This window comes from Panthera onca, chromosome A1 (genome assembly GCF_046562875.1).
Source record: "Panthera onca isolate mPanOnc1 chromosome A1, mPanOnc1 haplotype 2, whole genome shotgun sequence".
Lineage (NCBI taxonomy): Eukaryota > Metazoa > Chordata > Mammalia > Carnivora > Felidae > Panthera > Panthera onca.
Genome location: NC_138339.1, coordinates 151,724,076 through 151,737,123, shown reverse-complemented (window position 1 = coordinate 151,737,123; position 13,048 = coordinate 151,724,076). Strand labels below are relative to the sequence as shown.

The window sequence follows — 13,048 nt, the reverse complement described above, 5'->3', positions numbered from 1 at the left end:
AAGTGCTGGCAGTCTGCGTGGTGAGCAAAAGCCATATGGTAGTCAGACAAGCAGGTGGCCGGGCCACACAGGCAAGGTCCAGGTGGGTTAGTGGGCATGCAGGGGGCACTGCAGTCAGAAGGAAAGTTAGGAACACGCCTGCACTTACATGATGATGGTTTTCTTGGGGACTTTAGTCTCCTGCTCAGTGACTACAAAGAAAACAGTCGGAATAGCCAGGGTTACAGATCAGGCAGCGCTCTGGAGCTGAGCTGTTTGAATGGCATGGCTGTGTAGTAACCTGCTCGGCTTAGGAGCACTGGATCCAAGCCCTGCCTGGCCTATCTGTCTCAGCTTGAAGCCTCAGTTGTCATCTTTGAAATGGAGATGACAGAGCCTTATTTGAGTATCTGGGGGATAAGGAAGTAGAACATCAAATGTGTCTAACATGAGGAAATGAGGGTCTTTCAGGGACCGTAGGAAGAGTAGGGGCCCCACCTAGGCAGTCCACACAGAAATTCCAGCTCTTTCTTCAGCTCATGTGCCCAGGGAGCCCTGTGAGTTTGTCAAACCTAAGGTCCCACTGCTCAGACAAAAACTGAAGGCTAGGAGTGGGGAAAGGAATGGCTCATGGGAATCAAACTGCGACTGGGATGGCTGGTGCCTGTTTTATAAAAATTCCTAAAGAACAAAGGCATCTCTCCAGGGAGGTGGCACATATGAGCTTTGTAGCGTGAGGCCATGAAAATCCCATCAGGAGCAACCAGAAATGCCTGGACAGGGTCCTGAGCTCCAAGTGAGTAAAGAAACTTAGGTCTCCTCATAGAAGCTACCTACAAATTCAACTGCCTTGATTACCCTACCTTTCTACCCCTCTGGAGCCAGCAGATGGAGGATCAGAGTCCCAGAGACAGGATAGGACTCATCTGGGACCAAGCAGCACCTATTCCAACCTGTCTCAAGGTCTCTTCCTCTGCAACTTCTGTGAAGGGCCAGGTTTGCCACAGAGATGCCCCCTCCCAACCACACCCTGCTGGACAGCAGGCAGTCAGCTGCTACCAGTACCCTTAGGTCTCAACAGTCCCTTTTGCCATTCTAGGGACAAAGCTGAGTGGGATGCTCAAAAAAGTCAAGTGGCATGGCCTGGGGCACACAGCACCCTGGCTTCGTGTGTGGGATTTCAGGCTTTGCTACAGTGCCATATAGAAAAAGGATTTTCCTTTTAGATGACCAAGAGTATTTTAAACTTGTCTCCGATTGGATGCACATGAATTAAATGTACCAGTTGTATCCGTATGGCCCTTGGGAGCCTCATTTATTTGTGTATATGTGTGCACACAAGCATGTGCATGCACACATGCATGTATGTATGTACATGTGCGTGTTTGTGCTAGCTGCCTCCTGGAGAGGGAAGCCCCCTGGGAGAGAGAATGGGATGCACCAACATGCCCTGTGTGTGAGGATTAAGTTGGGGCCAGAGAGAGCCAGCCTGTTTGCCACCTGAAGACTGGACCCTGTGTGCAGAACTCCTCTCCTCGCCCCACCCCCCATGACTGGGGTCCCCTCCTGCTGCTCTATGGGGTGGTAGTCAGGACATGTTTTGGCTGCCTGGTGCTTTTGTTCCTGAACTGGCCAGCCACCTGATGGGCCCTAAGCTCCAGTGAGTACTGGCAGCTATTGGAGAGGTGCAGCCGTGCGAAGCAAGGCTCCTGGCCCAGTGCGGTTCCACAAGCGAGGGGGCAGCACCCACCCCACAAGGCTGGCCAGGGCCGTGCTGGCCATAGAGCCACCAGGTTAAAGATGAAGCAGCAGGATAGGGTTAGGAAGCAGTAGGCACTGGGCTTCAATCCTGGGTCTGTGAGAACCCGCCTTCTTGGATGTGAGGCACCAGGAGGCTGCCCCTCTTCCAGAATCCACAGCCGTCGGACGTTGACAGAAAGTGACCCATCATGACAATGAAGTGAATGCCTCTGTAGGACATGCTTGTTGCCAGCCTGAGAGGGAGCACTGAAGTCCCTATGCAGCACCTCCCCTACATAAGATGCTACACTGCAGGAAGTGCAGGTGCCTGCAGACATCACAGGATCCTCTTGGGGGCAGGAACAAGGACCCCTGCCCTCTCTGTGATGTCTGTGGAGGGTCTCAAAGGCTGTGAGGCCAAAGTTCAGGTGCCAAGTAGGCTGACTGTAGGAGGGTCTAGATAGACAGAGGCGCCCAGGCATGGGGCCCCAGGAAGGACTGGATCCAGTAGCCCAAGGCATCACAGAAGCCAACATTCAGAAGCTGGGAGGACATGTATTCCAGCCCTTCCTACTGTGGGAGCTGAAGCCCCACCAGGTATTAGTCAAGCCTCTGCTTGTATGCCTCCAGGAACAGAAGACTTACCACCTTATAGGTGGGGATACTTGCACTGGGAGAAGCTGTCCCTGGGGCTGCACCCTGCCCCATCAGGCTGCTCTCTGGGACTGAGCAGGCCCAGAACAGATTCCAGTTGCCACCCTCCCCATCCCAGCCATTCTTGGGCTGGGCCCAGCTGGGATCTTGGACCCAGGCATGAGTGGAGGCGTGAGGTGCCCTGCCACCCACCCTTCACCTCCCACCCCAAAGCACATCTCCCCCTAGTGAGACACATCTCAGGACCCCAGGGGCCACCCCCGGCCAGGTTAGGGAGGCAGAGCCACGACATTCTGTTTTTCCCATGAACAACCCAACCCCAACACCACTCCCTCTCCTGGGAGCCAAGCTGAGACCCGGCAGCCCTGTGCTCTGCACACGGCAAAGCTGTCCTACCTAATGTTGCTGCCACCTATCACGAGGCCTGGCTGGCTACTGTCCAGCAGCCTGCCTGGCCCAGATAGGACCTTTCTACGCACTCATTACTGCCCCAGAGATGGTGAGGAAGATGCCACCCCCAGGGCAGCCCTTCAGCCTTGCTGAAGCTCTGGGCTCATGGCTCACCTCATGCTGCCCCAGTAGGGCGCTGGGACCCAGCCCTAGCTCCACGGCCTCTGCATCCCCTCCTCTCCCAGCCAGACCCCTCCTTGGCCCTCACTGTCCCTCCTCCAAGAAGCACACCTTGATTGGAAAAGCTGGTGGGAAAAGCCCAGCCCCACAGCACTCACCTTCCACAGCTGCAAGCTGCTCTCTGCGAAGTTGTTCCCGGGCTCGCACAGCTGGGCTCTGCATGCACAGCTCTGCCCCGCCCCTCGCAGAGCCCAGCCGGTTCACCAACTGCAGGGCAGATGGCAGGAGCCTGCTTAGAGCCTGTGGCTCCCTGGGGACCATGCAGGTTGTTTGTAGTGGGGGCCCTCCCTGGCTGTGTCCCAGAGGCATAGAGCCTATCACCAAAGAAAGGGTTCCCACACAGACCCAGCATTGCCCAGGGTTTCCTAGGCACTGGGGACACTGTCTACACACTTCAGTGTGGTGGCCATATGGGCCCAAGCACTTGCATGGAACTGAATCTTTACCTACAGGTAACTTATTGATTTCAATTCAAATTGCATGTGGCCAGGGGCGCCTGGGTGGCTCAGTCGGTTGGGCGGCCGACTTCAGCTCGGGTCATGATCTCGCGATCTGTGAGTTCGAGCCCCGCGTCGGGCTCTGTGCTGACAGCTCAGAGCCTGGAGCCTGTTTCGGATTCTGTGTCTCCCTCTCTCTGACCCTCCCCCGTTCATGCTCTGTCTCTCTCTGTCTCAAAAATAAATAAACGTTAAAAAAAAAATTAAAAAAAAAAAAATTGCATGTGGCCAGTAGTGACTGAATCAGACAGTATGGGTCCAGAGCTGGCTCAGGTCTGTGTGTTCCCACAGGAACCCCCATAGGGGCCAGGCCCCACCTAGGCTACCAACAGCAGCCACACAGAGGGGGCTGGTAGCCAGGAAGAGCCACAGCCTGCACACACCATCCACAGACCACCCCCGGCCCTGCAGGTGGGCAAGTGGCTTTGGGAGAAAAGAGGATGCCACCCAGGGTTCCCATCTGGGTCCCTGTCCCCTGTCATGGACACTGGATGGTGGGCCAGAGATCCCCTCCTTCACTGGGGATACTGGGTGATCGTGGGCCAGGGATCGCTCCATCATCAGGGGCACTGGGTAATGGGGGGCTAGGGTTCTGTCCTCATTATGGTTCAGGGACACTGGGTGATGGTTGGTTGGGGTCCCTCCCTCATCAGGGACACTGGGTGATGGGGGACCAGGATCCCTCCCTCATCAGGGGCACTGGGTGATGGGGGACTAGGATTCTGCCCTCATCATGGTTTAGGGACACTGGGTGATGGTGGGTCGGGGTCCCTCCCTCATCAGGGACACTGGGTGATAGGGGGTTGTGGTCCCTCCCTCATCATGGTTCAGGGACACTGGGTGATGGGGAGCCGGGGTCCCTCCCTCATCAGGGACACTGGGTGATGGGAGGCCCCAAGCTAGTCCCCTCAGCTGCCCTTATGTCTGCCCATGTCACCTCGCACTCATAGTGGCCCAGGTCCTCCTTGTTGGCCGCCAAGATCTCCAACACCAGCAGGCCACTGCGGGGCTCGTTCAGGGTTCGGTATTTGCCGCTGGGTGTCAGCAGGGCCCCATCCTTGTACCACCTATGGCCAACCCTACAATGTGAGGCAGAGCCACCCCAGCCTCCCCAACTTGACACCCTCCTCTCGCCCCCGCCCTGCAGTCTGGGCTTGCACATGGAGCCCACCCACACTTTGCCAGCGTCCAGCAGACCCTGTCCCAGCCCCCACGCTGCCTGGCCTACCTGATCTGGGGGTGTGGGGCACCTTCGATGGTACAGGTGACCTGAACGTCCTCTCCCTCCACAAAGGGCACTGCCCGGACCTTTTTCACAAACCGTGGGGGTACTGTGGGGCCACCGAGTGGTGGAAGGGGAAGAGATATAGAGAGAGACACCATGATGGAGAGGGACCCTACTCCACCAGTGAGTTCCCCAGATGTGGTCGGAATCCACATGGCCACCATCAGCCCCACCCGCAGGCCTGTGCCCCCCATTGAGTCCCCAAGGTAGAGCAGGGTCCAGATGCCCCACACCCCAGCCTCCCTCCCAAGGCTCACCTTGCACCAGTATCTTGCCTAGGGTGCTGGCATTGCCAGCAGCACTGGCCGCGAAGCACATGTACTGGCCGGAGTCCACGCCAGTCAGGTTGTCCAGAATGAGGGCACATGAGCCATCGGGGTCCTCGATGAGGATGTGGTGAGGGTCCACTTCCACTGGCTTCCCGTCTGGAAAGGAAGGCAGGGCTGTCACGGAGGGGACCCTGCTGGGGACAGGAGGCTGGCCTGCCTGGGGGGTTGCAGTCATGGGGCAGCGATGGAGGAGCACTTCTGGAGCATGGACCCCTGGTGGGGAGCCTGGCTGGCCAAGCTGATCCAGAGTGCCATTTCCTTCCCCAGACCTCCATGTCCCCTGTGCAGCCTTGCAAAGTAGGCTCTTAGCTGGAGGTAGGGGCTGGGCAGAGGGGCCTGGCCCCAACAGATGATGTCCTATTCTGGCACGCAGACCTTCACTCATCTGCCCATTGATTCCGTTACTCCCCGGGACCCCACCCAACAGACACGCTCAGACACTGCCCATGTCCCTCATCACTACCCAACTGAACGTCTCCAGCCATCATGCGATTCTCCCCTGCGTGGAGGCCAGGAGAGGTGCATCTTTCCCCGCAAGGAACTGTGTCCTCCACAAATACCTAAAACTTCACAGGGGACCTTGTATGTGCCGAATGAAGCTGTTTAAATAGTTCATAAGCAGCATCGTGACCCCTAACTCAGAGGAACCCGTGCCAACTGTTTTTAAGCCACAAGTGACCCAGTCACTTTGGGGAAGAGGACACAGGCAGGCCTGCTAGCAGCCCCATAGAAGTCCAGCGTCTCCTAGAACCTGAGGTTTCTCCCCTGAGGGGGCAACCTACTTCCTGCAGCTAACATCTGGCCCCCAAACGTGGGGACTGGTATATGTGGCTCCAGCCAGAAGGCCTTGTTTTCTATCTGTATCTGGCTGGCCTCGTGGTTTCCAAGCAGGGAAACACCCCAGACCCTTCATGCTTCAGTGACAAGAAGGGACACGGTCAGGGACGAGGTGTTCCAGAAGCGAGAGGAGGAGGGAGATAAACAGAAGGCCCCGCTGGGCCAGGTAACAGGACCCATGACAGGTCTGTGGAGTCAGTGGCAGACAGCACGAGGTCCACTGGGCAGGAAACCACCCCCTGCCCCTTCCCTGCCCCCCCCCCCCCCGCCGCCGTGGCCTGTGGAGGAAGAGCCGTGGGGCCAGAGGCTGCAGTCTGGGCACCGAGAAGCAGGGTCAAAAGCAGATCTCTGGGTGGTGCTTTGGCTGACACGCTCCCTCCTGACGCCTGACGTTGACTGGCTTCCTAACAAACACGAGAGCCCATGCTGGGTGCAGTCACCAAGTCTGGATGGGCAGAAGGCAGGAGGGCCAGCACCTGGGCTGGGAGGCCAGGCACCGGAAGTTTGTGAAGGACTCCTTCGGATGACAGCAGAGGAGCCATGTCCCCACAGGGAGCCTTTGATGCCCGTCCTGTGGGCTGGTGGAACCTGCATGGCATCCATAATGTTGTGACAGGCTGGAGGAGGCGGAGGTGAGTGGAGGGCTATAGGAGCATTCTGACAGGTGGCCCTGAGAAAGGCTGGGGGATGTGACTGCTGCTCTGGGCCAGAAGGAGCCCCATCAGCAAGGTCACCACCTTGCAGGGGGTCCCCAGCCAACCAAGGGGCACAGAGCCTCGGGCGGTGATGTGACGTGGCTGCTAAGTCAACATCCCCGAAGCCAAAACAGTATTCGCAGAGACGCTGCTCCAGACGGAGTTTTGGGTGAGCCCCAAACGCGGGACATTACTGAGCTGCGGAAGTGTGTTGTGTCTTCCTGCTCCTCCACCCTGACCTGACAGGTGAGCCTTGGTCCCCTGTGCCCAGAGACCCCAGGCAGGGAGAGGTAGGATTTTCACAGCACCTGCATCCACTCACGGGACTTGAATGTCACCTTGAGGCCAAGTCAGAGTTCTGTGGCTGCAACTTCTACCTCTGGACCCAATGTTTGCGGTATGCAGTTCCCGGGCCAGAGGGAATGTGGGGAGGGGACATTCCAGTGTGTACTCGCCAGGCGCAGAGGTGGCAGCAGCCACCAGAGGGAGCAGGTGGCTGGTCAAAGGCAACTGCTCCTATGGCTCCAGTAGGTGTAGACAGGCCGGCTGTAAGGGGATCCCCCGTGCAGAGCAATGGATCCTGCTCTTCCACCCTCAGGCACTCAGGCACCAGGACCTCTCCGCATTCTTGAGGCGAGGTCTCTGATTCGTGTCCAGGGCCCTCCATTCTGGACATGTGGCCCCTGTGGGTGGGTCAGCACTTGCCCCTCTCTGCCTGCTCCTAACATGGGAAGCGTCCACCCATGACATTCTGCCGTTCTGCTGGCTGGCAAGTCAGAAGTCTCCCCACGCTGAGTTCCTCCATTGCAATAACCAACCTTTACCTCTTCGACGCCTACAAAGGGGACCCCCACCTACAGACTCATGTACTGGGACAGAACCTCTTAGGGGACCTTCCCTCCAATTCCCCCTCCCCCGCCCCATCATCCAGCTCAGGGGAGACCCAGGCTATGCAGTGAGCGCAGCAGCGGTCCAGGCCACATGGTGGGGAGCCGGGTCCCAGTTCCATGGGCAGAGCTCAGAGCCAACTGTGTGGCTCCACTGGCGATGCTCTTCCCAGTGAAGGCTGCTATGTGCCCACCAGCCTTGAGCTGTTGCAAAAGACACAGCCTGAGAGGCTACAGACCAGTCAGTTGAAGACCCCTCCTTGGGGCGGTGAACGAGGTAAAGTTCTTGCATGGGACACCGCTCAGATGCCAGGCTGGGGGCGGACTCCCCATCCTGGCAAATCAGTGTCTCCGTCAGCTACCGGTGGGGTTTCCTGCCATGACGCTGCTTTGGGTCACAGAAGCTCTGTCCCTACCACATGACTGTGTGCGCTGCGTGTATTGTGACAGCATGTGTCAACACAGGCTGACCATCTGGCTGCCCCCACCTCCTCCATCCACCCCTTGGGGAGGCAGTCTGGTCATTGGACACAGCTATCCCCAGCCAAGTTATCCCCTCCAGAGCACTCACTGTCCACTCCTGGGTGGCACGTCCCCCTTTCCCCTTGGATGTGGGCCCCGGCCAGCACACCCTCTTGGAGGCAGCCTGGCCAAAACAGGTGGCCCCAGGGGTTCGTTCTTGCTTCCAGGAAACTGTATGAACCACTCTGTCCCTCCCAGGATGGAGGGTATGAACCCGTCCTCACAGGTCAAAGGTCTGGCCATGAGGGGACAGCGGGATGGACAGGTACCCTCCCAGGTTCTGTGCAGGGGAGGCAGCTGGGGATGAACCTCCTCAGACCCCAGGACGAGGTGGCTGTGGGGCCTCCCTCCAGAAGACGACCCTGGGGCCGCTCTCCCAAACTGCTGACGGGAACCAGTCCCTGTGTCCCCCAGCTTCAGCCTGTGGCTCTGACTGCAGGACACGGGGAAGGCCCCTCTTGTGTCCCAGCAACACCACCAGTATTCGCTCTAGCCCCATCCTCAGCCATGAAGGACAAACCAGTGCCCCTGGCTGCTCAACCCGAGGGCCTGCCCCTGGGACAGCTCCCCAAAACTGGGACTGGACTTGGTTATTCAGACTGAACTGAGGACTTGGAGACCTGCCTGCCAGCCCAAGTGACCCACAGTGAGAGTGTCTCAGTTTACCTGGGGGCCTTGGACCATGTCAGATGGCTGTACTACACTGTGGTTTAGGGCTGGGGCTTAAGGTCACATGTCATTAGCTTGACCTCTGCAGGGGCCGTGACAGGACACCTGTGCCTGCATGAGTGACCCCGAACAGAGGCCCTGGACACAAGGCCACAAGCCACAAGGCTCAGAGGGATGTCCCCAAAGGGCCAGACTGAGTGCTGCCACGCATGCATGTGGGAGCAACATGCAATCTGCATGACCACTGGGTGGGGGGACCCTGGAACCCTTCCCCATGTTGCTTTTCCCTTTCCTGCAATAAAGCACACCCTGAGCGGAATGTTCTGCTGAGTTCTGTGAGTCCTTCAGGTGATTCATTGAATCCAAAGCTGGTCGTGACCCCCCCAAAGTGAATTCGATGCCAGAAGTGGGGCTGGTCCCGGGGACCCCCAGAATACAGCCGGTGTCAGAAGTGGGGATGGTCATGGGGACCCCCAATGTGCAGCTGATGCCAGAAGTGGGGGTGGTCCCTGGGGACCCCCAGAATACAGCCAGTGTCAGAAGTGGGGGTGGTCATGGGGACCCCCAAAGTGAAGCTGATGCCAGAAGTGGGGGTGGTCCCCGGGGACCCCCAAGCTGCAGCTGATGCCAGAGTGGGGGTGGTTCCAGAGACCCCAGACTACAGCTTGTGCCAGAAGTGGGAGTGGTCATGGGACCCCCAAGCTGCATCTGGTGTCAGAAGTGGGGGTGGTCCCATGGACCCCCAGAATACAGCCAGTGTCAGAAGTGGAGGTGCTCCCAGAGACCCCCAAAGTGCAGCTGATGCCAGAAGTGGGGTTATTCCTGGGGACCCTGACCACAGAGCCAGCCTCAGTGCCCTCTCCCTGCTCCTGGCCTCCTGGTTGCCCACCCAGAGCTCCTGAATGTTCACCAGGGAGGCCTGCCAGCTGCCCCCTCTGCCTTATTTCTCTAGCTGGCCGTGTTGCCTTCATGCCACATGTTTGTCTCCTGGTTTGCCATCTGTCTCCTCCCCTAGACGACCAGCACCCCTTGGCAGGGCCTGGCGCCTGGGACAGGGTGTGAGCCCTCGGAGAGCTAAGGAGTGAGTTTGGGGTGGGTAGGATCACTGTGTCGGGATCATGGGTGCACGCCCTCTGCCTCTGTCCCACCTCGTCCACCCACGCACCCACCCAGGCTGGCGGTGATTGTGCCCAGCCCCCCAGCAGGCTGCCCCTCATTCCCCAGCCCCTGCCCGGGATGGATTCCCTCCCAGCGCCTCTTCCTGGTGCAGGATCAACATCCCTTGGGCCCCAGGGGCCTACCTTTGTACCAGCTGACGATGGGCTTGGGTGTGCCTGTCACACGGCAGGCCAGCTTGACAGTCTCACCCAGCTCGGCTGTGCAGTCTGCCAGTTCCTCTTCGAAATCTGGGGGTTCTAGGTGCACGAGTGCACACACACACACACACACACAACACACACAGGCTTTGAGCTCTTGGTGGGTGGGATAGCCCCCCCCCCAAGTCCTTGGTGCGTCCCTGGCACAGCCAGAAGCCTCAAGGTCAAAGAGTGAGATTGTTATGGACACCACCCCCTGCGACCTTCCATCCAGGACCTGGGTCTGATGGGAGGCAGGGTGAGTGAGGCAAGCTGGGTGGGTAACAAAGAACCGTGGAGAAAGGGGATCCTCTCTCCTGTCCTAGGTGGGGAAGCCCACCTGGGGTTACCAGGTCCTTCACGTCCCTAACAGTCTGGGTGCCTGTCTTGTGCTGGGGTGGGGGGCTGTGTGAACCCCGAGGCTTCCTGTACTCAGGTCAGGCTCAGGCTCCCAATCTGGCAGCACTGCCATGGCCAGGACACTCACGCCACACGGGCAGGGCCAGGCGCTGCTGGATGCCGCAGATCTCCTTCACCCAGGAATTCTTGGTGATGACCGTCCGCGCCTGCAGCAGATACTTGCGCACAGAGTCCTCTCGCTCGTGCCAAACCTCGAAGGCGCGGTCGTCACCCTCCACCTGGTCATTCAGGTCGATGCTGCTCAGCTGTGGGGGGAGGCAGGATGCAGGCTGATCGTCTGGAAGCAGGACTCCACACCCCCTGCCCAGCCGGCACCCCCCTCTGCCCCACTCGGGCTCCATGGGCACCCGCAAACCTTCATCATGTTCCGGAAGACATAGCTGAAGGTGTCGGTGCGGGAATCCCGTCTCGGCTTGCAGACCACCAGGTGGTGGCGGAACAGGAAGACATGCCGATGGTGGCCCTTCCAGGGCATCCGTGCGCCCGGTGCCCCCTCCCACACGATGAAGTGGCCCTGGGGAGCATTCAGCTCTCAGCTCGGTACGTGGCGCCCACGTGGCCCCGCCCAGGCCCTCCACCATGCCCAGCACCCAGCACCCCGCACCCACATAGCTCCGTCAGGCCCTCCACCGTGTCCTCTACCCCGCACCCATGTGGCCCCGTCAAGCCCTCCACCCTGCCCTGCACCCGGCGCCCACATGGCCCTGTCAGGCCCTCCACCATGCCCCACACCCCGCACCCGATGGCTCTGCCCAGGCCCTCCACAGCACCCCACACCCCGTACCCACATGGCCCCACACCAGGCCCTCCACCATGCCCCATTCCCCCCACCCACGTGGCCCCACCAGGCCCTCCACCGCGCCCAGCACCTGGCGGATGGGCTCGCCCAGGGCCTGCAGGGTGCCCGGGTAGTTCTCCATGAGCGACACGTGCAGTTGGTTCTCAGCGCGCTGCGGCAGGGCCGACACCACGGCATACGCCTGCTCCAACAGCGCGCAGTTCTGCCTGTTTCTCGCCTTGTTGCGGATCAGCTCCTGGGGGAGAAGGCGTCAGGCCCGAGCCCCACCGCCTGCCCGTCTGCCCGACCGCCCACCAAGGCCAGGGAGGGTGGCCACGCGGCGGCCTGTACCTTGAGCAGGGCCTGGTACTGCTGGACCCGCTCCACAGGCTGTTCTAGGAAGTGCTGCAGGGGCGGCAGTGGTGGCTGCGAGGGGTCTAAGGCTGACAGCACGTCTTCCGTGTATTTCTGTGGGAACCGCAGCACGGGGTTGGGGACACACATGTGCACCCCCGATGGCCAGTGTTACCAGGGCGGAAAGCTGAAGGGCTGGGGCGTGGGGTACATGCACATGCTCATACACATGCACTGCTCCTCCCTCCGGTGGGCCTCACACCCTCCTCCTGCCCCCTGCGGTGTCACCCTCTGAAGCTGAGCCCAGAGCTTCAGGGACCCTGCTTTTCTCAGAAAACTATGAGGCACGGGCTGGGGGGGCACCTTGTAGAACTCCTGCACTGCTGTGCTGACCACCGCAGACTCGGCTTGTACGCGGCCTACCAGGAACTCCAGGTACTTCTCAAAGGCCGCCTGGTTCTTGATGAAGCACATGGCCACATCGTCATCCGTGTCACACTGCTGCAGCTCCCTCTGGAAGCTGCAGAACAGGGGACAGTGGTCAGGGGGATGGCGAGCCCTCAGGCTGGGGGAGAAACAGGCTGCTGCCCAGGTCTGGGCTGGGGAGGCTGCAGGTGCGGTGTGTGAGGGCATCCACATCTGCACACATGACGTGTGTGTGTCGTGTACACATGCATGCCCACACGTGTCAGAGTGTGCGTCTGAATGCAGGTATGCACGCCTGTATCTGTGTACACAGAAGTGCATGTCATGGGACGTGCCTCTCATGTGTTTGGAGAAGTTTCTGGAGCGTTCTCACATATGGGTGCTGGCAGCAGGCAAGGATACTACAGGCGCTTCTGTGGGCGAGCCAGGTACACATGCCTGTGTTCCTAGGGACATCTGTGCCTGTAAACAGGGGTGTGGTGCGCCAGTGGGTAAACCCAGTCAGTGAAGTTCTCTCAGGCATGCGTGAGCATGTGTGCATGTGTGCAGGTGCATCACTGATATGCATGCATTCGTCTTTGTGCACTTGTGACTGTCACGTGTGCTTGTACCTTTGTGCATGCATGGCTGGCCCATGTGCACGTGTCTGTGTGCACACCTGGGGGCTCCGGAGCAGCCGTGGGGCCTGCCTACCCACCCACCTGCTGTGGAAATGGCTGATGTCCTGCACGTTTCGAAAGATGACAGCCTTCTGGGAGGCCACAGCCGCAGGTACATGGGGGCAGTGGTCCAGGTGCTGCATGTGGTGGCTTTGCAGGAACTGCAGCTTGCCCACAAAGGCCTGCTCAGAGCTCAGCAGCTCCTGGATGATGGAGCTGGGAGGGGATGGGGTGAGGAGAGACCCAGGAGCTCCTGAGGGGGGCAGGCAGCTTCCTCCTCCCATGCAGCCCACCGCCATCCACCTTCAGAACAAGCCCGGCAATGTGGGCAG

The 13,048-nt window shown here is 59.5% G+C and overlaps 1 protein-coding gene across 36 annotated transcripts in view; it reads right to left on the bottom strand.

Moving 5' to 3' along the window:
- Window positions 1–13,048, bottom strand: part of OBSCN (obscurin, cytoskeletal calmodulin and titin-interacting RhoGEF) — a 164,997-nt gene that overhangs the window by 18,448 nt on the left and 133,501 nt on the right. For 35 of the 36 annotated variants that reach the window (XM_078452398.2, XM_081790323.1, XM_081790320.1 and 32 more), the window contains 11 exons: window positions 12,759–12,932; window positions 11,995–12,151; window positions 11,629–11,745; window positions 11,369–11,533; window positions 10,855–11,013; window positions 10,567–10,744; window positions 10,026–10,139; window positions 5,043–5,210; window positions 4,729–4,831; window positions 4,438–4,567; window positions 3,102–3,210 (listed from right to left, as the gene is read on the bottom strand). In XM_078452398.2, the coding sequence (XP_078308524.2) occupies window positions 3,102–3,210; window positions 4,438–4,567; window positions 4,729–4,831; window positions 5,043–5,210; window positions 10,026–10,139; window positions 10,567–10,744; window positions 10,855–11,013; window positions 11,369–11,533; window positions 11,629–11,745; window positions 11,995–12,151; window positions 12,759–12,932 (1,574 nt within the window). Of the gene's footprint in view, window positions 1–148; window positions 192–3,101; window positions 3,211–4,437; window positions 4,568–4,728; window positions 4,832–5,042; window positions 5,211–10,025; window positions 10,140–10,566; window positions 10,745–10,854; window positions 11,014–11,368; window positions 11,534–11,628; window positions 11,746–11,994; window positions 12,152–12,758; window positions 12,933–13,048 lie in introns of all 36 variants that reach the window. The other variant, XM_081790437.1, reaches the window with a different exon arrangement.